Source organism: Nannospalax galili, unplaced genomic scaffold, assembly GCF_000622305.1.
Source record: "Nannospalax galili isolate Female #2095 unplaced genomic scaffold, S.galili_v1.0 scaffold589, whole genome shotgun sequence".
Classification (NCBI taxonomy): domain Eukaryota; kingdom Metazoa; phylum Chordata; class Mammalia; order Rodentia; family Spalacidae; genus Nannospalax; species Nannospalax galili.
This window is the reverse complement of record NW_008360324.1, coordinates 4,238,586-4,260,543: the sequence shown is the minus strand read 5'-3', so window position 1 is coordinate 4,260,543 and position 21,958 is coordinate 4,238,586. Positions and strand designations below refer to the sequence as shown.

At 44.5% G+C, this 21,958-nt stretch overlaps 1 protein-coding gene across 1 annotated transcript in view; it reads left to right on the top strand.

Annotated features, from left to right (window-relative positions):
• The first annotated feature begins 2,214 nt into the window (after positions 1-2,214).
• Positions 2,215-21,958, top strand: part of Galnt8 (polypeptide N-acetylgalactosaminyltransferase 8) — a 43,304-nt gene continuing 23,560 nt past the window's right edge. The window contains 4 exon segments of the mRNA XM_008825512.1: positions 2,215-2,306; positions 2,520-2,719; positions 18,050-18,098; positions 20,979-21,145. Coding sequence (XP_008823734.1) covers positions 2,215-2,306; positions 2,520-2,719; positions 18,050-18,098; positions 20,979-21,145 — 508 coding nt within the window.

Genomic DNA, 21,958 nt, shown 5'->3' with positions numbered 1-21,958 from the left:
TCTAGTTTTCAGAAAGTGGATTATGATGTTTCTGGACAGGGATTTCTTTCAGTTTAGCCTATTTAGGATTCATTCAAATGCCTTAAATCTATAGACTTCTGTGTTTTGCCAACTTTGGGGGATTTTCAGCTTTAGCTCCTTAAAATTCTGGTTTAGCCCACACCCTTTTCCCTTTCCTTCTAAAACCCCAATTATACAAATATTACATATTTCATTACGATCTCACAGACCTCTGGGGGCTTTGTTATTATTTTTCCAATATATTTTCTCTCTCTTTTGGACTGGGCAATTTCTATTTTCATAACTGATTTCTTTTCCTCTGTCTTGTTCACTCTGCTGTTAAGGCTTATCCAGTGATTTTTAAAAGTTTGTTTAATATATTGGATACTCATGGATAAGAATAAACTTATACACCTCTAGTTAGTCTGCTCTCTTTTATCTTTCAGTCCCCCTGATTCTTTTATATATAATGTCGAGGGTTTTTGTTTGCTTTTGGTTTTGCTTGTGCTGTGATAGTAGGGGTTGAACTTAAGGCTTCAGGCATGCTAGGCAAGTACTCTTTAGTTACTTGATGTAACTCTGAGTCACATCCCCAGCCTTTGTTTATTTCTTACTTTGTCTTTTTTTTTTTTTTTTTTTTTTTTTTTGAAAAAAGGGCCCTTTTTTTTTTTTTCTTTTTTTTTTTTTTTTTTTTGCTTGGTAGCGAAAGTCGTTTTTGTGTTTTGGTTTACTTCTGGGTCACCCCCCCCCCTTTTTTTTTTTTTTTTTTTTTTTTTTTTTTTTTTTTTTTTTTTTTGAGACAGGGTCTCCCTGTAGTCTCAGCTGACCTGAACTCACTATGCAGACCAGGCTGGTCTTGAACTCACAGCCATCCACCTGCCTCTGCCTCCCGAGTGCTGAGACTAAAGGCGTATGCCACCACGCCCGGCTTGTTTCTTATTTTATAACAGAGTTGCACTAAGTTGTACAGACTGGTCTTGAATTTACTCTGCAGCCTAGGCTGGTCTTGAACTTGTGGTCCTCCTGCTTCAACCTCCAGAGTGGCTAAGATTACAGGCTTGTGCCACCAGGCCTGGCAGTTCGGGGTTTTCATTGCCATTGGTGGATAGGAGCAAGAGGCCAATATAGCTACCTCAATCCCTCCAGGAAATGGAAGGGATCATATTTTTTCACTGGAACTTGTAAGTGGGAACCTGGGGCAATTGACAAAAAAACAAAGTTATGACTTTCCACTTGGTTGCTTTTCTTTCTAACTGCATTCCCCACAGCCACATTTCTCTGTCAGTCCAGTGTCTGCCTCATGCTTGTCTGCAGATGCTGTTTGGGGGACCTGGAAAGTAATTCAAGGATTCAGGCCGGGGAAAGCTATGACTATGGAAGCTGGAAATGTTTTATTTTTATTTTATGTGTATGAGTGTTTTGCCTGCATGTATAAAGTGCATGCAGTGCCCATGGAGGCGAGAAGAGGGTGTCGGATCCCCTGTAACTGGAGTTAAGGATGGTTGTTGTTCACCATGTGGGTGCTGGGAACTGAACTCAGGTCCTCTTTAAGAACAGCAAGTGCTCTTAACTCCTGAGCCATCCCTCCAGTACCTAGATCGAGAACTTAAAACTTTAGGCTTTGGGGAAAATTTTTAATATTTAATTGATAATGATAATTGGGTGATTTGTCTAAAACATATGGGAAGTGTGGGGTATGGAGGCAACAGAGTTTAAAAGAAACTGGAGCAAGGGAGAGCTCCAGAATCCAGAGTCAGACAGAGGACAGAGCTCAGTGAAGCAGAGTCATTCCCTGAGGCTCACCCCAGGGCCAGCTCTGGCTCACTGCACCTGCTTCCAGGAGCCACTCTGGGATCCAGTAGGGAAGCCTCTCCTTAAGTTAGTTGAACCAGTGTTTGTTGCACACCTACTGTGTGTATAGTCCTGAAGAGTTAAGTAAGAAAAAAGGTACATGGTATGAGCGCTGATGACTTCCTTCCTCATCTTCCCGTTGTGGATCCTCAGAGGACCAGCTCTCATACGTTCCTGAGAGGTGCTTTTGTCAGTAAGAGAGAACATTAAAAGCAAAACATTAACTAGGTGTGGTGGCTATGCCTGTAAGTACTTATACTTGGGAGGCTGACGCAGAAGGTTTGCTGTGAGTTTGAGGCCAGCCTGGCTAATTAGAGTGAGATCCTCTCCCGTAAACAAAATTCCTCAAAATCCCCAAAGCTGATGGAAGAAGGGCTCTCCCCCAGGCAGGCTGAGGTAGCTTCCGGAGCCACCAACACATCCCTGGCTTCTGAAGTGGCACCAGGTGTGTCCAGGTGATTTAACGGTTTTTGAGTAGCTTCCCTGGCCCACTGACCACACTTGACACTCTTCAGACGCAAGCCAGACTGTGGCAGCTTTCCCAGCCAGAGAACATCTGGCTCAGCAGTCAGGGTGCCACCTGTGCGACCACTGCCCACCTGAGACCCAGCCTAGTGGTGGGCTTTGTCTGCAGGGATCCACAGATTCAAGGCGCTGCTCTGAAGAAGGAAAAGCTGCCTCAAGGTTCTCTGCTCTGTGCTCACTCTGGCTGTGGCTGCTCATATCCTGCTGGTGTTTTATACAGAGGGGACCGTGTGCAATTTGATTGTTGGCCACCTCTTCAAGGGCCTGCGCTTGCCTGAGTCAGAGTGGCACGGAGCCTCTGTCCAGAGACTCTCACACCTGGAGAAGGATGTGCACCATCCAAGTAAGTACCGTACTCCGTGGAAAGGGAAATCTTGGGGCGTGCAGGCCTGAGAGTACATGGGGACATGCAGGAAAAAAGGGCACGGAGAGAAAGTGAGGGAAAGGCTGCATCTTCATCTCTGTTATTTAAGCATTCACCAGCCTCCTGTTGGAGGTAGGCTTACCGAATGAAGGGGGTGGAAGTGGGAATTAGAGCAGAGTTGGGGGAAAGTGCAGGATGTGTGTGCATGTCTATGCTTGTGTGTACACATATGAGTTCATCTGCAAATATACAGGCCAGAAGGCAAGATCAGAGAGCAAGCCCCAAGAGGAATGGGTCTTGATAGCTTGTGCCTTGTAATCCAGCAGTTGGAGAGTTGGACAAAGAGGATCACTGTGAGTTGCAGGGCCAGCCTGGGCTACAAAGAAGCATGGAAGCCCTGAGAGGCTCAGCGATAGCTAGGTAGAGTCCTGTCCCCTTGACCTGGGTGTGGCACCTGAGCCGAGAGAGGGCTGTTTGACGCAAAAGTCTCTCTTCCACTTCAGGAAGCTGTCATGGCTGTACAGAGGCTTTGTTAAAGGGCCAAAGAGCCAATCCTGATACGGATGTTTGGTTGTGTGACTTTGGGCAAGTGATAATAATTATGGGATGGGAAGAACTGCCTGCCCAGCCTTACAGGCCTGTGAACTGTATCCAGAAAGTGATATGCACCCCTGTCCTATTTCTGAGACAAGATCTTACTTTATAGCCCAGGCTGGCCTGGAAATCACTATGCAGCCCAGGCCGGCTTGGAAATTGCCATCTTCCTGCCTCAGCCTCCTGAGTGCTGAGATTATAGTATGTGCCACCATGCCTGGGTGATATGTACCCAAGTTTAGCTTGTTCTTTTAAAGTTCAGAGTCATTGGGGCTGGCTGCTCAGCAGCAGTTAAGAGCACTGGCTGCTCTTGTAGAGAACCTGGATTCAGTATCTAGTACCCATATGGTGACTGACAACTATCCTAACTGTGGTTCTGGGGGATCTGACTGGCTCTTCAGGCCTCTGTGGGCATTGCATTTACATATAAGTAAAACACCCATAATACACAGAAAATACAAATAAATAAAATGAAAGTTCAGAGTAAGGTTTCAACACGTCCTGGAATGGTTTTTGACTCTGACTCCCCAGGAAAGCCTCACTTCTCCGACTTGCTCAGTGCCTCAGCATTTGACTTTAGGAAGTTGTATTAGTCAGGTTCTCCAAAGAAACAGAACCAGTAGAATGAATATGTATAGAGATTTATCAGCTTAGCTCACAGGATAGAGTCCGAGTAGTCCAACAATGGGTGCACCACACTGGGGAGGCTGAGAATCCGTAGTCACTCAGTTAACAAGGCTGTAGTCCCAATCTGGTGCTGAAGGCCTGACAAATTCCAAAAGATCAGCTAGTCTTCAGTCTACAGCAGCAAGACAAACTCACCAGCGAGAGAGAAGGCAAGCTGCAAAAAGCCCCGTGGCCTCCTCTGCCTTGGTGTTTTATACCAGCTGCCATCAGAAGGTAACGCCCACATTTAGGGTGTGTCTTCCGGTTTAGATGATCCAGTCAAGAAGATCTCTTTCATTTCAGTTAATCTCAGATCCAATCAAGTTGACACCCAGGATTAGCCATCACAGAAGTCAAGTGATTGACCTCTTAAAGGAATCTTGAATTTGTAAACAGGGATTAGGGATGCTAGCCCTTGGGTGTTAAGCTAGAGTTAAAGAAAATGTCCTTTTTCCCCCCCACTTGATCTTACAACTTGAAACCTTCCTGCCATAGCATCCCTAGAACTGAGATTATAGGTGCATACTACTGAGTCCAGTAAAAGCGTCTCTCAAGCTGAGAGAGACATGAAAACCAGGTGTGGTAGCACGTGCCTATGATCCCAGCACTTGGGAGGTGGAGGCAGTAGGTTCAAAGGGTTCAAGGTCATCATAGACTACACAGCAAATTTGAGGTCGTTCTGGGCTACATGAGACCCTGCCAATGAATAAATAGGATGAGACATGGGCATTATGAAGGTTCAGGGTAAAGAAGAGAATGAGAATAAATTAATGAAAAGGGAAGAAGCTGGGGGCGGGAGGGGAGAAAGCAAGAGAGGAGGAGATGAAAGGAAAGAAGGGTAAATGGGGGGAGGACGAGAGAAGGAGGAAGGGGAGGAAAAGGAAAGAGATGGGGAGAGAAAAAAAGAAAAAAAGGTGAGAGAGTCCCAGGAGAGCGAATCTGTTTCCTTGGAGACAGGAAGGGAAAGGAGGATGAGACAGGAAGCAGGAAAAGGGAGAAAGGGCCTGGAGAGTTGGCTCAATGGTTAAGAGCACTGGGTGCTCTTGCAGAGGACCTGGGCTCGATTCTCAGCACCCACATGATGGTTAACAACCAGTTCCAGGAGAATCTAACACCCTCTTCTGACCTCTGAGGGCACTGCATGACATGGGTGCACTTACATGCAGGCAATACACTCATACTCATAAAATTTTAAAAAATATATATTTTTTATAAAAGGAGAAAGGAGACATCAAATACCCAGAGTCTCTTCACCACCCTCCTCAGACTCATCCTGTTTTGCTGTAATCCAGTTCTCTGGAAAGCAAGGCTCTTAAGGATTGGTTCCATGAATGTCCTGTTTACCATCATTTCTTTCTGCACACAGAAAGTAAGTAGATGGGTGGGTGAGAGCAGGAAGGAGAGGAAAAGACAGCAGACAGGGATATTGGGAAGAGCGACAGAACAAAGAAATGGATGAAGCCCGAATATCCTTGGCTGTGGTATGTTAGCATAGTGCGCCCAGTGCGGCTTCACTAAACAGAATCTGAGCCTTGGACTATGGCCCTAGCACCACCGTCACTCCTCAGCAGAGCACCCCGACTACACCAAGACTTTCCCACCCAACCCGGCTCATCCTGCTGTTTCAGCCTCTGCAGCCATAATGTGCAGACACATTCTTCGGCCAGAACATAGCACACTGGAAAGGGATCTCGCTGGCTTCTCTTTCCCTCTTTGTAATGACCTCTTCTTCTCCTTCTTTCCTTGGTACTTCCACATTTATTTTCTTTACAATGCTCTGGTATGGAGATTATCCTCTAAGATGGACAGCTAAATGTCTTCTGGGACCTGAGGATATTGCAGAGTATTTGTGTAGTATGCACAGAGCCCTTAGTTCCATCCGCAACACTTTGTAAATCAGCATGGTAGTATACATCTATAATCCTAGTCCTCAGGATTGGAAGTAGGAGGATTAAAAATCATCTGCAGCTACATAAGGAGTTCAAGATCATCTTCAGCTGAATAGGGAATTTGAAGCTAGCCTGTGCTACATGAAACCCTGTCTCAAGGGGGAAAAAGTCTTCTGTGCCCTGGTACTGGACCACAGATGCTCACTTACCCCACATAGTGTTTTCTCTAATTAGTATAAAAATATGTTCAATTATTCATTACACTCATTGCTAATTGCGTCCAGGTTTCCCTATGTGAAACATAGGTCAATAAGTATATTTACACAAATCATAGGCCATACAGAGCAAAAGCAAATAGAATGACTCTTGTCTCTATTGACGGAGGGACTGTGACTCTAAACAAGTTGGCCAAAACCTCCCTTGGGATTCTTAAAGCCCCACCAGAGGGGCTGGAGCGAAAGCTCAGTGGTTAAGAACACTGACTGTTCTTGCAGAAGACCTGGGTTTGAATCCCACCACCCACATGGCAACTAACAACTGCCTGTAACTCCAGTTCCAGGGGATCTGACGGCCTCTTCTGTCTTCTGAGAGCATTGCACGACACAGTGCACTTACCTACATGCAAGTGATAAATGCATACACATAAAATAAAAATAATAAATTTTTTTAAGGGGCTGGAGAGATGACTCAGTGGTTTGGAACACTGGCTATTCTTGCAGAAGACTCAGTTCGAATCCCAGCACCCACATGGAAGCTAACAACTGTCCGTAATGCCGTTCCAGGGGATCTCTTCTGTCCAGGGACAGTCTCTTCTGTCCTCGGCAGGCATTGCACAAAATGGGTGCACTTACCCTTATTTATCATCTTATGTTTGTGTATAATTAGGTGTGTAGGTGACTAAAGTCAGATGCATTATGGGAAGGAACATGTACTATAGAAAAATGATTATATGACAGGGGCTAGAGAGATGGCTCAGTGGTTAAGAGCACTGGTTACTCTTGAAGAGGACCCAGGTTCGATTCCCAGCACCCATATGGTGGCTAACAATAGTCTATAACTCAGTTCCAGGGGATCTGATGCCCTCTTCTGACCTCCGCAGGCATTGCGTAGCATGGGTGCACTTATATACATGCAGACTCATACACACAAAATAAAAATAATACATAAAATGTAGCAAAAAATGATTCTATGATAGAATCTAGCATCAAATTGGAGAACTGCCCATGCTGTAGCTCTTCGTAACCAAACTCCTCCTTCACTTGAACTTCATGAAAAAAAGCTTCACACAATAACTGAGGCCCCTAAGTCTCCTCATTCGTGTGGCTGCTGTCAGTCTTTTTTTTAACTTTTGCATGTTTTATTAAGTTTACATGCATGTACGTGGGGGGCGAGTGCATGCATGTCATGGAACTCAGGTGGAGGTCAGAAGACAACTTGAGGGAGTTGGTTCTCTCCTCTCACCATGTGGGTTCCAAGATTGAACTTGATCATCATTCTTGGCAGTGGGCACCTTTACCCACCGAGCCGTCTAGCTGCCCCCTCAGTCATTCTTGACAGTGTATTCCTCTCTAATCTGTACCATTGATTCAAGTCACTTCCCAATAAAGTTATTTGGCTATTCTTGCAAATCTGTCTGAGCCCTTATTTTCACTTCTTTGGCTAAGAGGCCAAGAACCTGGAAATACCAGACCCTGCTTCCAGCCTCCAAGATGCTAACAGAAGCATACAGAAGCTTAAATATTCAAGGAGAAAACAAACAGATTGCATATCATGAAAATCTAAAACAAGGCTAGGAGTGGTGGTGCACGCTTTTAATCCCAGCACTGAGAGGCAGAGGCAGGCGGGTCTCGGTGATATTAAGACCAGCCTGGTCTACATAGTGAGTTCCAGGCCAGCTGTGGCTATAAGGAAACCCTGTCAAAAAAAAAAAAAAAAAAAAATAAACCATCTGTGCCTCAGAGAAGACCACAAGAAAGCAAACAGGCAACTAACACAATAGGAGGAAACATTTGGAAATCCTATTTCTGATAGGAATTTATTTCTAGGATATGCAACGAACACTTGCACTCCAGGCATGGTGGTGCACACCTGTAATCACACCAATCTGGAAGCTGGAGGAGGAGGACCATGAGTTTTAGGCCAGTTTGGGCTACACAGTAAGATGCTGTCTCAAAAAAAAAAAAAAGGGAGGGAGGAGGGAGGGAGTAAAAGAAGGAGGGAGGGAAGAAGGAAGGGAAGGGAAGGGGGAGAGGAAGAGGGAGAGGGGGAGGGGAGGGGGAGAGAAGGAAGAATTTGATAATTAAAAGAACATATCCAAAAAGACACTTCTCCAAAGAAAACATGCAAACGACTATTAAACACATGAAAAGATGTTCAACATCATTAGGCTTCAATGAAATTTAAATTTAAATCAAAACTACAGAGAGATTTCATATTACACTCAATAGGATAGCTAATCCAAACCACAAATAATAATAGCATGTGTTGGAGATTATGTGGCAAAGTCAAGACTCTTAGAGCCGGGTTGTGAGTCAGTGGTAGCATGCTTACTGCTTGCTTGCACTCATTCACAAGGCCACTGGGGGGGTGGGGCAAGGGAGGGGGACCTGGGTTTTGCCAGGCATGGCGGTGTATCCCCGTAATTCCAGCACTTGGAGGCTGAGACAGGAGGATGAAGAATTCAAAGGGTTTGAGGCCTGGGTTATATAGATCCATCCTCAAAAATAAAAGGAAACGAAACAAACATCAACAAAAACTACTCCCATCCTGCTGGACAGAATATAAACTAATATTATGCAGTCACTTTGGAAAACAGCCTGTCAGTTCCTTGAAAGGTTAAATTTAAAGTTATTATATGACCCTACAATTCTACTGCTTGGATACACAAAATGAACAGTCTCACACCGAACAATGTGTACACGAAACAATTCTTCAAGAAGCCTATGTTCTTGGTGATAGAGTACAGGCCTGTAACGACCCTTCCCCCAGAGTAGCAAGGCCTCATAATTTTGCAAGCCCCCTCAGGACAAGTTTTGCAGGGCCCCATGGAAGGCAGGAGCTGAGTCAACAGTTATGCTGACCATCCGCAGACAGAAAAACAGGCCCCTGTACCCATGACCGAAGACCCCATGGCCACCAGAGCTGTCTTAGCTCAAGTTGCTTCCCCCTGATAAGTTTCACAATATACAGACCCCTGCTTCCCCAGAAACTATAAAGATTATTTTTGCCACCTTCTGCATTCCCCAACTCCCCTATAAGAACTTCCCCAGAAGTCTGCAGGCTGCTGGTTGCTTTCACTCCAGAACTGAACGCCAGCCCCCTGTGACCCTCCATGACCCTCCCAATAAACTTTGCTTTGCCAGAGTCCTCCTGTGTTTTCTGTGCCTATTCCCTGGATAATTTATCTAACACTTGGGTGTGTCTGACTTTCTCCCAAGTGCCTCTCTTTCTCTTAACTCTTCTGATTACATATTAAAATATCTGAGGGCTACAAAGATGGCTGCTCAGTGGTTAAAAGCAGTGGCTGCTCTTGCAGAGGACCCAGATTCAGCTCCCAGCACCCACATAGAGACTCACAACCATCTGTAACTCCAGTTCCAGGGGGTCTGACGTACTCTTCTGACCTTCATGGGTGTACTTACATACATGCAGGAAATACATTCACACACATAAAATAAAAATAACAAATAAAGTATTTAGAATATCTATCAAACCCCAAATCTACTTCATAAAAAAAACCTTGTACACAAATCCCCATGATGGCATTCTTCACAAGTAGCCCCCAAAGTGAAAATAATAGTCACCAACTAATGAACAGATAAGCAAAATGTGAGGTATCAGTAAAAACAAAGTATGGACGCATGCTATTACATGGACAGCTCTTGGATATGCTCTGAAAAATGAAAACTGATGGTTGTGAAAGACCCCACGTTACCTTATTTCATACTAAGATCAAGAATAGGAAAATCCTCAAGGAACTGAGACTGCCTAAACTGTGAGTAAATGCACAGAGGCTGCTAATGAACCGATGAAAAATGTCTTAAAATTGTATGGATTATGTACAACTTTGAATACACAAAAAACCATTGCTGGGCATAGCAGCTCACACCTGTAATACCAGCACAAGCAAGGCAAAAGTTCAAGGTCAGCTTGGGATAGTGATGTTTCAATTAATTAATTATAATAAGCACAATTAAATGAATGAACTGTAAAACATCTATCTACAAAGCTGTATCTGGGCATGATGACACACACCTGGAATTCCAGCACATAGGAGGCTAAAATAAGACTATCAGCTCAAGGTCATCCTATGCTACACAGTTAGTCTGAGGCCAACCTGAGCTACAGAAGACCCTGTCTCAAAAAAAAATCCAAAAGCTGAAATTTTACTAATTTATTTTTCTTTTATGTGTATGAGTGTTTTGCCTGTGTGCATGTAAGTGCACCTATATATGCAATGTCCTTGGAGGTCAGAAGAGGGGGTGTTGGAGCCCCTGGAACTGGAATTGCAGACTATCATTAACCACCATGTGGGTGCTAGGAACCAAACCCATGTCCTCTACAAGATCAGCCAGTGCTCTTAACTACTGAGCCATCTCTCCAGCCCAAGTTAGTTAGTTAGTTAGTTAGTTAGTTAGTTAGTTAGTTAGTTAGGTAGGTAGTCAGTCAGTTAGTTAGTTAGTTAGTGTTTTAGTTATGGAAGAAAAGTGGGAGAGGCAGAAAGCGATAAAGCAGTGTAAAGGGAACCTGGGGGCAAGCAAGGGAAGTCTTCATACTAGATTTAGTGAGAATAAGAATCCAAGCAGAGGACCAGGGAAAGCTCAGAACAGGAAGCAGAGTCCCTGGAGGTGAGGCCGGTACAAGTCCTCACTTGGCTCCTCTGGGAGAGGATGGTTAGACCCAATGTCCGAGAATTCTCCAGGATCTCTTCCTGCTTTCCAAGGGTTTAGCAATATTTGGATAAGCTGGTTAGCTTCTCTGATAGCCACCATGAAATGAATTAAAAACAAAAACTCAACTAGGCCTGGTGGTGGGGCACTCGGTAATCTAGTACTCAAGAGGCTAAAGCAAGAGAATTCCTCGCTCGAGGCCAGGCTGGACTACCTTAGGGAGACCTTATCTCAGAACAAAACTAAACTAAGCAAAGCAAGAATTCGGCTCATTCTCTTCCCAGTCTCCAGTCCACCTCACTTCCCGCCCCTCTTTCCACCCATTGACTTTCATGGCTCCCAAAGCTCACCCTCAAACCACACTGAGGTCCCTGGAAGCCAGGTCTGGTCCACCCCACTTGGCTTGTAGCATGCCCGGGATGCTGCGGTTGTAGGGCAAGTGGCTGAGGAACACGTTGTAACCGAACCTCAGGGACAAGGTCGTAGGCTTCTTCCCCCAAAGCTCGAAGAGCTGGGAGTGCGGGAACAGTTTCTCTCTCCTGGAGTCCTGCTTCTTAGGCACTACCAGCCTGGCTTTCGTGGCCCCCCAAAAGCTGCAGATGTCACCTTTCCCCCTCTTGAGTGTGTGTTCACATGCTTTCGTTGCTTTATAGCCAATTTCATACTTCGTTTTGTAAATGAAAAGATGGGGGTGGTGTGAATACATTTCAGCCAATCCTTAAAAATCTGGGCGTGGCTTTCCATCTTCATTGCCTTGAAATCATCTTTCTGTCTGCTACAGTTTGCATCGTAAGTGTTAAGACTCAGGGTCGGAGGCTTGGTCTCCATCCCTGGCATCATAAGAAGAGCATGGGACCTTAAAAAGGTAGGGCTTAGTTTGAAGCCCCGGGAACGTGGGGCTGCCCTTTGAAGGGGACATTTGGAGCCTGGCCAGTATCTTCTTAGCATCCCTTCTCCATGAAGTGAGTGGCTTCCTCCACTGAGTACTCCACCGTGGTGTGCTGCCTCACCACAGGTCCAAAGCAAAGGGGTCAGCCAATCATGGGCTAGACCTCTGAAACTGTGAGCTCTAACATGACTTTCCTTTTTATAAACTGATCATCTCAGGAGCTTGCTGCCCCGTGGGAAGTTAACACACTATACAATTTTTAAATTTTACAAACTCTTGTCCCTGAGGATGTGGTGGGTGAAGGGGATCTTGCCAGAGCTCTGCAAGGCTGCTCCAGCAAGGCATGTACTGGGTACATCTCTCCCTTCAGCACCATCAAAACATACCCACCCCTCCTCCAGCGGCTCCTCTAGGGATGATTTTGATGTGAGAAATAAGCTAATAATAGGATAATTATTTGGGGAATGAGGACCAGAACGAATTATATAAGAAACATCTGTATGCCTAAAACTCCTGGTCCTCCTCCAGCTTCCAGATTGGTGTGATTACAGGTGTACACCACCATGCCTGGAGTGCAAGTGTTCGTTGCATATCCTAGAAATAAATTCCTATCAGAAATAGGATTTCCAAATGTTTCCTCCTATTGTGTGAGTTGCCTGTTCGCTTTCTTGTGGTCTTCTCTGAGGCACAGATGGTTTACTTTTTTTGGGGCTATTTGAAACAGGGTTTCCTTATAGCCACAGCTGGCCTGGAACTCACTATGTAGACCAGGCTGGTCTTAATCTCACAGAGACCCGCCTGCCTCTGCCTCTCAGTGCTGGGATTAAAAGCGTGCACCACCACTCCTAGCCTTGTTTTAGATTTTCATGATATGCAATCTGTCTGTTTTCTCCTTGAATATTTAAGCTTCTGTGTGCTTCTGTTAGCATCTTGGAGGTTGGAAGCAGGGTCTGGTATTTCCAGGTTCTTGGCCTCTTAGCCAAAGAAGTGAAAATAAAGGCTCAGACAGATTTGCAAGAATAGCCAAATAACTTTATTGGGAAGTGACTTGAATCAATGGTACAGATTAGAGAGGAATACACTGTCAAGAATGACTGAGGGGGCAGCTAGACGGCTCGGTGGGTAAAGGTGCCCACTGCCAAGAATGATGATCAAGTTCAATCTTGGAACCCACATGGTGAGAGGAGAGAACCAACATGCAAAAGTTAAAAAAAAGACTGACAGCAGCCACACGAATGAGGAGACTTAGGGGCCTCAGTTATTGTGTGAAGCTTTTTTTCATGAAGTTCAAGTGAAGGAGGAGTTTGGTTACGAAGAGCTACAGCATGGGCAGTTCTCCATTTTGATGCTAGATTCTATCATAGAATCATTTTTTGCTACATTTCATGTATTATTTTTATTTTATGTGTATGAGTCTGCATGTATATAAGTGCACCCATGCTACGCAATGCCTGCGGAGGTCAGAAGAGGGCATCAGATCCCCTGGAACTGAGTTATAGACTATTGTTAGCCACCATATGGGTGCTGGGAATCGAACCTGGGTCCTCTTCAAGAGTAACCAGTGCTCTTAACCACTGAGCCATCTCTCTAGCCCCTGTCATATAATCATTTTTCTATAGTACATGTTCCTTCCCATAATGCATCTGGCTTTAGTCACCTACACACCTAATTATACACAAACATAAGATGATAAATAAGAGATTTTCTTTAGAAGTTTAGTTGAGGAAACAGTTTTGCCTTACTATGCATGCACCCCAAACCAGTTCAGGCTAGATCAGACTGTCCATTCTTCCTACCAGGATACACTGAGACTATATTTGAACAGAAATTATCTAAATTTGATTCTTGTTAGGGGCAGAGAAACATATTGTTGATAGAGGGTGTCTACGTAGCCTGATGCAGTTCAGGGTCTCAAATTGCTAGGTGCATTGATTGGAGAGCGGGGGGGGGGTGAGTACCCCTGGGGTAGCAAGAGTAACAACTAACATTTTTTGAACTTCTTTTATTCTAAGTTCTTTATGTACATTGCTACATTTAAAAACCACACTAATGAGATGAAGCGTTTTTTGTTTGTTTTAGTTTTGAGACAGGGTCTTATATAGCCCAGGCTGGTCTTGAGCTCTCTATGTAGCCAAGGATAACCTTGAACTCCTGATCCTCCTGCCTCAGCCTAACAAGTGTTGGAATTATAGCCACATGTACCACACCTGGCATGAGAGGAGTTTTATTATTATTACTGTTGCTTCCATTGCATAGATAGAACTTGGAAGCACAAAAGAACTCACAGAGAGGAAGTGACAAAGTTGTGACTTGAAGTCCTGCCATCCTCTTGCAGTATTGATGTAAGAGCTGGGTAGAAATTCCATCCTGAGGATCTTGGTACATGGTATAACCCTGGCACTCAGGAGGCAGAGGCGGGAAGATGGCCAAAAGTTCAAGGTTAGCCTGGTCTATGAGTTCCAGTCCAGTCAGGGCTACACAGTAAGACTCTGTTGCAGAAAGACAAAAAGTTGGTGTTAGGGAGATGATTTGGTTGGTTAAGTGTTTGCCACATAAGCATTAGGACCTGTGTTTGGGTCTTCAGCACCCATGGAAAAGTAATTCCAGTGCTGGGGGTGGGGGTCGGTGGAGGGTGGGGGAGAGGTAGATCCTTGTAGCTTGCTGGCCAGCCAGCCTAGCTGAGTCAGTGAGCTTCAGGTTCAGTGAGAGCCCTGTCTCCATAAACAAGGTGGAGAGTGACTGAGGAAGACACCTGCTGTTAACCTCTGGCCTCTACAAGATGGACACACATGTACACCTGTATGCATACACACACACACACACACACATACACACACACCACACACACACACACACACAATCTGTGCACATAGTCAAACAGCAACAAAACCTCCATATCTCAGAGTCCACCCAGACCCACTGAATCAGAATCTGCATCCCAGCAAGCTCCCAGGTGATCTGTGTGCATGTTAGAGTTTGAGGAACATTATGACCTCATATCCTCTCTCCAGCTCTTCACCTGGCCACTACATGCAAGTAACTGTAAATTAGATTGGAAAACCGCCTTCCTTCCTCACTGCTTTCTTTCTCTAGGCCAGGTCTTCAGAGACATTTGTTCCTTCCCACCTGTACCATAGTGGCCACATGTGGTGAGAAGCCTACTCTGTTAGTGAACTCTGTTGCTATAGCAGATGGAAGATTCACTTTCACTCCCAGTTTATTTATTTTTATTTTATGTGTATGAGTATACTGCCTGCATGTGTCTAAGTGCACCTGTGTCATGCAGTACTCTCAGAGGAGAGAAGAGGGTGTTGGATCCCCTGGAATTAGAGTTATGGGAGGTTGTTAGCCACCATGTAGGTGCTGGGAACCAAACCTGAGTCCTCTTCAAGCCAGTGTTCTTAAGGAGCGAGCCATCTCTTCACCCTCCCTGTACCCTATTTTTTTGAGACTGCATCTCACTGATCCTGGAGCTCACTGTTTGGCTAGACGGCCAAGCCAACAAGCCCGAGACCCCCTTGCCTCTGCCTTTCCTGCACTGTGGTTACATACACGTGCTAGTGTAAGGGATCTGAACTCAGGTCCTTATCTTTCCCCAGCAAGCACTTTACCCACTGAACCATCTTCTGTAGGGGTATCTAAGACTCAAACTATGGCAACCTGTTGTAGTCATGGCAACCATAATGATCTCTAAAAATGCTGCTTTGGTTATATGTGTTTATTGCTTCATTCAGTACCTTTATGGTTAAGTCCATCTTGTTGGCCTGGTCCTCCTGGGCTATGCAGCCCAGCTCTGGCCACTACCACTGAGCAGTTCAGTTTCTTCAAACAATGTATGTTAATTCATTCACCTGTCCTGTGGCCATGCCTGAGAGTTACTGAAAATCAGATACTGCAGCTAAATGCCTACAGATATCTGTGTTGTGAGGAGAAGTGGGGTGGAGCTACACAGATAACTTTGCTGGGGGCAGTTACAACAACCTGGCTCTGGTGAGATTATCATTCCTCCCAGTAAAGTGAGGCAGTGAGGTAGATGTTTGATTTTTTGGCTTTAAAGTATTTTATTTATTATTTTTATTTTAGTGTATGAATGTATTGCTGCATGTGTATAAGTGCACCTGTGTTGTGCAATGCCCTTGGAGGTCAGAAGAAGGTGTTGGATTTCCCTGGAACTAGAGTTATGATGGATGGTTATTAACTGCTATGTAGGTGCTGGGAATTGAACCTGGGTTCTCTGCAAGAGCAGTCAGTGCTCGTAAGTGCTGAGCCATCTCTCCAGCCCCAGATGTTTGCTTTGTAAGTTTAAAGTGATGTGTTATGGGTGCCAAGTGGGTTTGTCATGGTTAATTTTGATTGCTCTTGACTGGATTGTGAGACACCCTGGATGTCAGTGAAGCCTCCTTTGAGTGTGTCTGTGAGGGTATTTTCAGAGAGGATTAACTGACCCGGTTAAAACTTGCCCTGAATGTGGGAAGCACCAGCCCATGGGCTGGGGTCCAGGACTGAATAGGGGAGAGGAGAAAGCCAGCTGAGTGCCACTATTTCCTACTCTCTGCTTCCTGATCTGTGGAGGTGTGAGGAGCCCAGCAACACCTGCCTGCTGCCATGAACTCAGCCAGGCCTTTCCTGCCATCATGGACTTTAAACCTTGAACACACATGAGCCCTTCTCTGAAGTCTCCTCTGCTGGATATTGTGAATACAATCAGAGACTCCAGAAATCTAAACTGTGGATTGAAGTTGCCTTCCAGAATGGCAGAATGTTGAAGCATCTTTTCTCCCTAGCCTAAGAATTATTTGACTAAAGAAAAATTATACATTGGTCAACATTTCCAGAAATTGAAGATACACAGCAAAGGGAGAATCATTCTGTCAAGATCTTCAAAATCTCAACAACACTCAATGGGAGTCTATGGACAGTGGGAGTCTATGGCATATGAGCCACCATTTATTTGCTCACTCAATTCCATCCACAGTTTTGGGGAATGGAAATTCTATGCCAAGTTCTCTACTCCAGGGAGGTGTGGTCAAGGGGGCCTTCTGATCCCTGCATCTCCCTCCATAGGGTTATAGTTTCACCCTAGGAAGGGCAGGCCAACCACAAGCACATTTCACGTCTTCCTCATCCTTGAGATGCAAGCATGGGGCTCATGGAAGTGATTGAAACATCTGTGATCCCACCCTCCTCCTCACTTCTACATCATCCTCTACCCACCATCACCCTCCACCTCACACCTGCTCTAAGGGTAGAACTTCAGTTCTAAATGCAGCAGGCCAAGAATGCTGGGTTCTAGTTGCCCCTTCCCAACTGCCTTGCACAGTGGAAGTTCCATACTGGAATGAAAAAGCTAAGCCCAGGGGCTGTTGTCTCCTTCCTGTTACTTCCATGTCCTTTGTGTCTGTCTGCAGAACAGAATGCCACTCCAGGACAAGTGGGCTGCAGTCCCCACCCCTGGCTTCTATACAGCGATGCAGAAGTTCTCCTGCCTTATTTAGAATACAGCATGAAGGATTCCATGTCTCATGGCGTCATCTGAAACTTTGGCATTCTTGATAGAGAACACTTAAGAGGATGCTGGTAGCTCCATGGATAGTAACCAACATGTCACTGAAGCACACAGAGGTTTACAAGATCTGGGGAAGATGCAGCCAAGATCTGTCCTGGGATCATACTCATCTCTGGGTAAACCAGATGCTACTAAGCTGGACCCAACAGGAAGTCAGAAGAGGACAAGGGAAAGACTTAACAGCATTCCTTAGCTTACACAAAGATCCATCAAAGAGCAACTGAAGCCTCTTAGCACCCAGACCATGAGCCTGACCTCTGAACAGTGTAAACCATAAGCCACTCTGACCAAGGGGCAACAACTAGGATGCCAGACTGAAAAGAAAAGCCATGTGCCATAATTTCTTCAAATGTCCTTTTAAAGTCTCTACACACATCCCTCATCTCCTGTCCTGGTTTGTCTTCTGTTGCTGTGATAAAAACACTGACCAAAACCAACTTGGGGAGGAAATGGTTTATTTGGCTTGTATCTCCCAATCACAGTCCGTTATTGAGGGAAGTCATGGCAGGAACTTAAACAGGAGCAGAGGCAGGAACTGAGGTGGAGTCCCTGGAGGAAGGCGGCTTAGTGGCTTACTTCCTCTGGTTTGCTCAGCTACATTTCTTAAACAGCCCAAACCTACCTGCCCAGGGATGGCACCACCCACAATGGGAAGGACATCAGTTAGCAATCAAGAAAATGTCCCACAGACCAATCGGATGGAGGTAATTTCTCAACTGAGTCCCTCTTCCCAGGTGTCTCTAGTTTGTGTCAAGCTGACAAAAACAACCAGCACACCTCCACGTTCTCCATTTGCTTTCGGGACTCCAATTACAGATAATATGTCACTTAATGATAAGCTGCACTCTAAGGAATGTGACCTCAAGTATGCTGGCTAGCTTCAGTTGTCAACTTGACACACCTGGGAAGAGGGAACCTCAACTGGGGAATTCCCTCTATTTGATTGGCTTGTGGGCTTGTCTGTGAAGTGGTGTCTTGATTGTTGAGTGATGTGGGAGGGCCCAGTCCACTGTGGGCAGTGCCATCCCTGGGCAGGTGGGTCTGGGCTGTATAAGAAAGCAGGCTGAGGGAGCTGGAGAGATGGTTGAGCAGTTAAGAACACTTGCTGTTCTTCCAGCGGACCCAGGTTTGATTCCCAGCACCCACATGATGGCTAACAACCATCTGTAACTCCAGTTCCAGGGGATCTGACACCCTTGTCTGGCCTCTGTGGGCATTGCATGCATGTGGTGTAGTTGCATACATGCAGGCAAAACATTCACATACATAGAATAAAAATAATAAAATATTTTAAAAATAGAAAGCAGGCTGAGTAGAGGCCAGAGGAACAAGCTAGTAAACGGTGCCTGTGGTCTGTGCTTCAGTTCCTGCCTCCAGGTTCCTGCCCTGCTTCAGTTCCTGCCATGGCTTCCCTCAATGATGGACTATGATCAGGACATGCAAGCCAAATAAACCCTTTCCTCCCTAAGTTGGTTTTGGTCAGTGTTTTATCACAGAAATAGAAAGCTAAGATTCTGTTGTCCTATGAACATCGGAGAGTGCCCTTACATAAACTAAGGCAGCTAAGATGTCACAGGATTATGGGACCACTGATATGTATGTGGTCTGTCATCTACTGAAACATAGGTATGTGGCACATCACTTTATATAAAAGAAATGAAAGCATGCTAATATAGAAGCTTGTTCAAGAATGTTCCTATAATCACCAGGCATAGTGGCCCATGCTTTTACTCCCAGCTCTCAGGAGACAGAGGCAGGCAGATCTCTGAGTTCAAGGCCATCCTAGTCTACATAGCGATTTCCAGGCTAGCTGGGGCTACAGGAAGACCCTATCTCAAAAAGACAAAAAATACTCCTATAATCATTATTCATAATTGCCCCAAGAACCATATCTTGAATATCTATTTGCTGGTAAGTAGATAAATATATGCTGTATTTTCACCATACAATATTACTTGACTATAAAACAGAAAGGTATTATTACAACACTGATGAAACTTGAAAACATTATGTGCAGTGGAATATAGAGTATGTGTTTTCATTTACATGAGATGTCTAAAATAGGTTATTCTATAACAACAGAACTTTGATTAGTGGAGGTCTGAAGCTGAGCGGTCAGGTATGGAACAGGTTGGGGAGAAAGAGTAACTGGTAATGCTTTAGATTTTCTTTATGTATTAAAGTTTTCTACAATTAGAGGCTAGAGAGATGCTCAGTGGGGTAAAGTGCTTGCTGCACAAGCCTGAGGACTCGAGCTCAGATCCTCAGGACCCAAGTTCGGATCCTCAGCACCCATGTAAAAAGCTGAGTGAGGTACACACAGCTGTAACCCCATCGCTGGGGAGGGGGTGGAGACAGGTGTATCCCTGGAGCTCATAGGCTAGCCAACCTAGCCTAATCCATGAACTTCAAGTTTAGTGAGAAACCCTGTCTCAAAAAAGTAGGGTTGAGAACATGGGAGGAAGACACTTGACTCCCATATATGCATGCATGGTGAGTGTACCCATACACACATGTGCACATACACACACCATTTTTTTCTAAAATTAGTGTTAATAGTTAATGATGTGACTGTGACAAAATAAAAAATTGAATACTTTCAAATGTGTGAATTTTATTCTCCACAAATTAGTTCTCAATAATCATGTTTTAAATAATGAGGGCTCATTCAATGGATATAAATTCAAGACATCTGCTGTACAACATGTCTATAATTAATGGCACAGTTTAACATGCTTAAATACTTGTTACGAATGATAGATACCACGTTGTGCTTTTTTATTTTTTTGGAGATAGGATCTCATGTATCCTAAGCTTGCCTCAAATACACTATGTAGCCAAGGATGAAGATGACTTCGAACTTCTGATCTTTCTGTCTCCACCTCCTAAGTACTGATATTATATGTGTACACAATCATGTTCAGGTTTAGGTGGTGCTAGGGGCCTCACTTAGGGCTTCATGTGTGCTGGGCAAGCACTCTTTCACCTGAGCTCCATCCCCAGTCCTCAGGCTGTATTCTTAACGCACACAGCAAAGAGATAAACGTTTGTAGTTTATGGATACACATATTACTTTGCTTTGGTTTTTGAAGACAGGGTCTCATGTAGCCTAGGCTGACCTGGAACTCACTATAGAGCCAAGGATGGCCTTGAACTCTTCATCCTCTTGTCTCTACATCTCAAGTGTTAGGGTTACAGGCATGTATCGCCATGCCCAGATTTGTATATTTTTAAAATATATTGACCATACTTCAATGCTCCTTTATTGATAAACATATTGGTAAGTATTCCGCAAATTCAAGTTATGAATCAAGAACATGTCAAGAATAATTCTTGGAGGAGGCTTGCCTCCTCTCTGGAGTTTTGAGATGGAGAATTGTGTCAAAGATGACTTAGATGGGAACACAGGGAGGTGGAAAGCACTGATGGAAGGAAGGCTGCCGGAAAGAAAATGAATTTGTGGATGGGAGACAAGACACAGGAGTTCCTTGGGGAATGTGTTGACTATTCAAGTGGAACCAACTACCAAAGATGAATGAGAAAGAGATGATCACTTCTATGTAACAGAAAAATTTTGGATGAACATATATAAAATATTTTTTCTTCTGGAATAAAGAGCTGAAAGTTTCTCTCCCTAATGAGTTCTGTTGATTGACAGAATGCTATATGTATTGAAGGGGAAAAGTGGATAGCAATGTTTAAGTAATTAAAGAATAATGTGGTTATAAAGAATGGTGTCTTACAGGTGTCACCAGAAGACATACCCTGCCCAGCTCCCATCCCTCAGTGCTGTCCTCATATTCATGAACGAAGCTGTGTCCATCATACTTCGGGCCATCACCAGCATCATCAACTGGACACTCCATCAGCTGTTGAAGGAGATAATCTTGGTGGATGATTGTAGCTACCATGGTGAGTAACCTAAGGGAAGGGTAAGCATAATTACCATTTGGTTTTTTAAAAAAAAATACATAGTTTATTGAGAATTTTATGCATGCATATAAGGTGTTTTGATCAAATCCATGCCCACTCTCTCCCCTCCAGCTTCTCCCATATCTCCCCATCACTTTTTTTCTGGTAACTTCATGTCCTCTTTCTTCTTCTTTGATTTATTTTTTAATGGGGTGTTTGGCTACTCTAACATTCCCCCTCTGAAGAGGTAATCCTAAAATCTTTTAAGGATTAGATACAAGCTCCCAAATATTTTTGACATTTTTGGTCTTTGGAACGGAGTATGTTGATAAGAGGTCCAAGGACATTGTGAGTTTTAGTCAAGAAACTGGCTACTTTTTTTTTTAGGGTCTTTTTATCTTAACTGCCTAGCCAATTCCTACCTCCTATTCTTACCACACCATCCTCTGAAGAGGTTACCCAGCTTGTGGATAGGGAATCGGGACCCAGACCGCTCTGGCTTCTTCCATGCTGAACAGGGACACAGGGTGAGGTAATTGGAGTACCCCTTCAGTGGGTCTATCTAAAAGACTCCCAAATTGCAAAACTCTTATCTCTAGGGAAAAAGAAAGTCCTTGAATCATGAATAGGAGATCTGAAGGAGAAGTAAAGGCAAGAGTAATTAGCATTACAAGTTCTAGACAGAGAGCTAGAAAAAAGTCAGAACAGGGCACTTTTCAAATGTTCATATGAGAGTCCATTGGAATTTCTTGACAAGGGCTTCCAAAAGCATCCCTCTATTGGGTTCCTCCTCATTTTTCTTTTGTCTTCCAA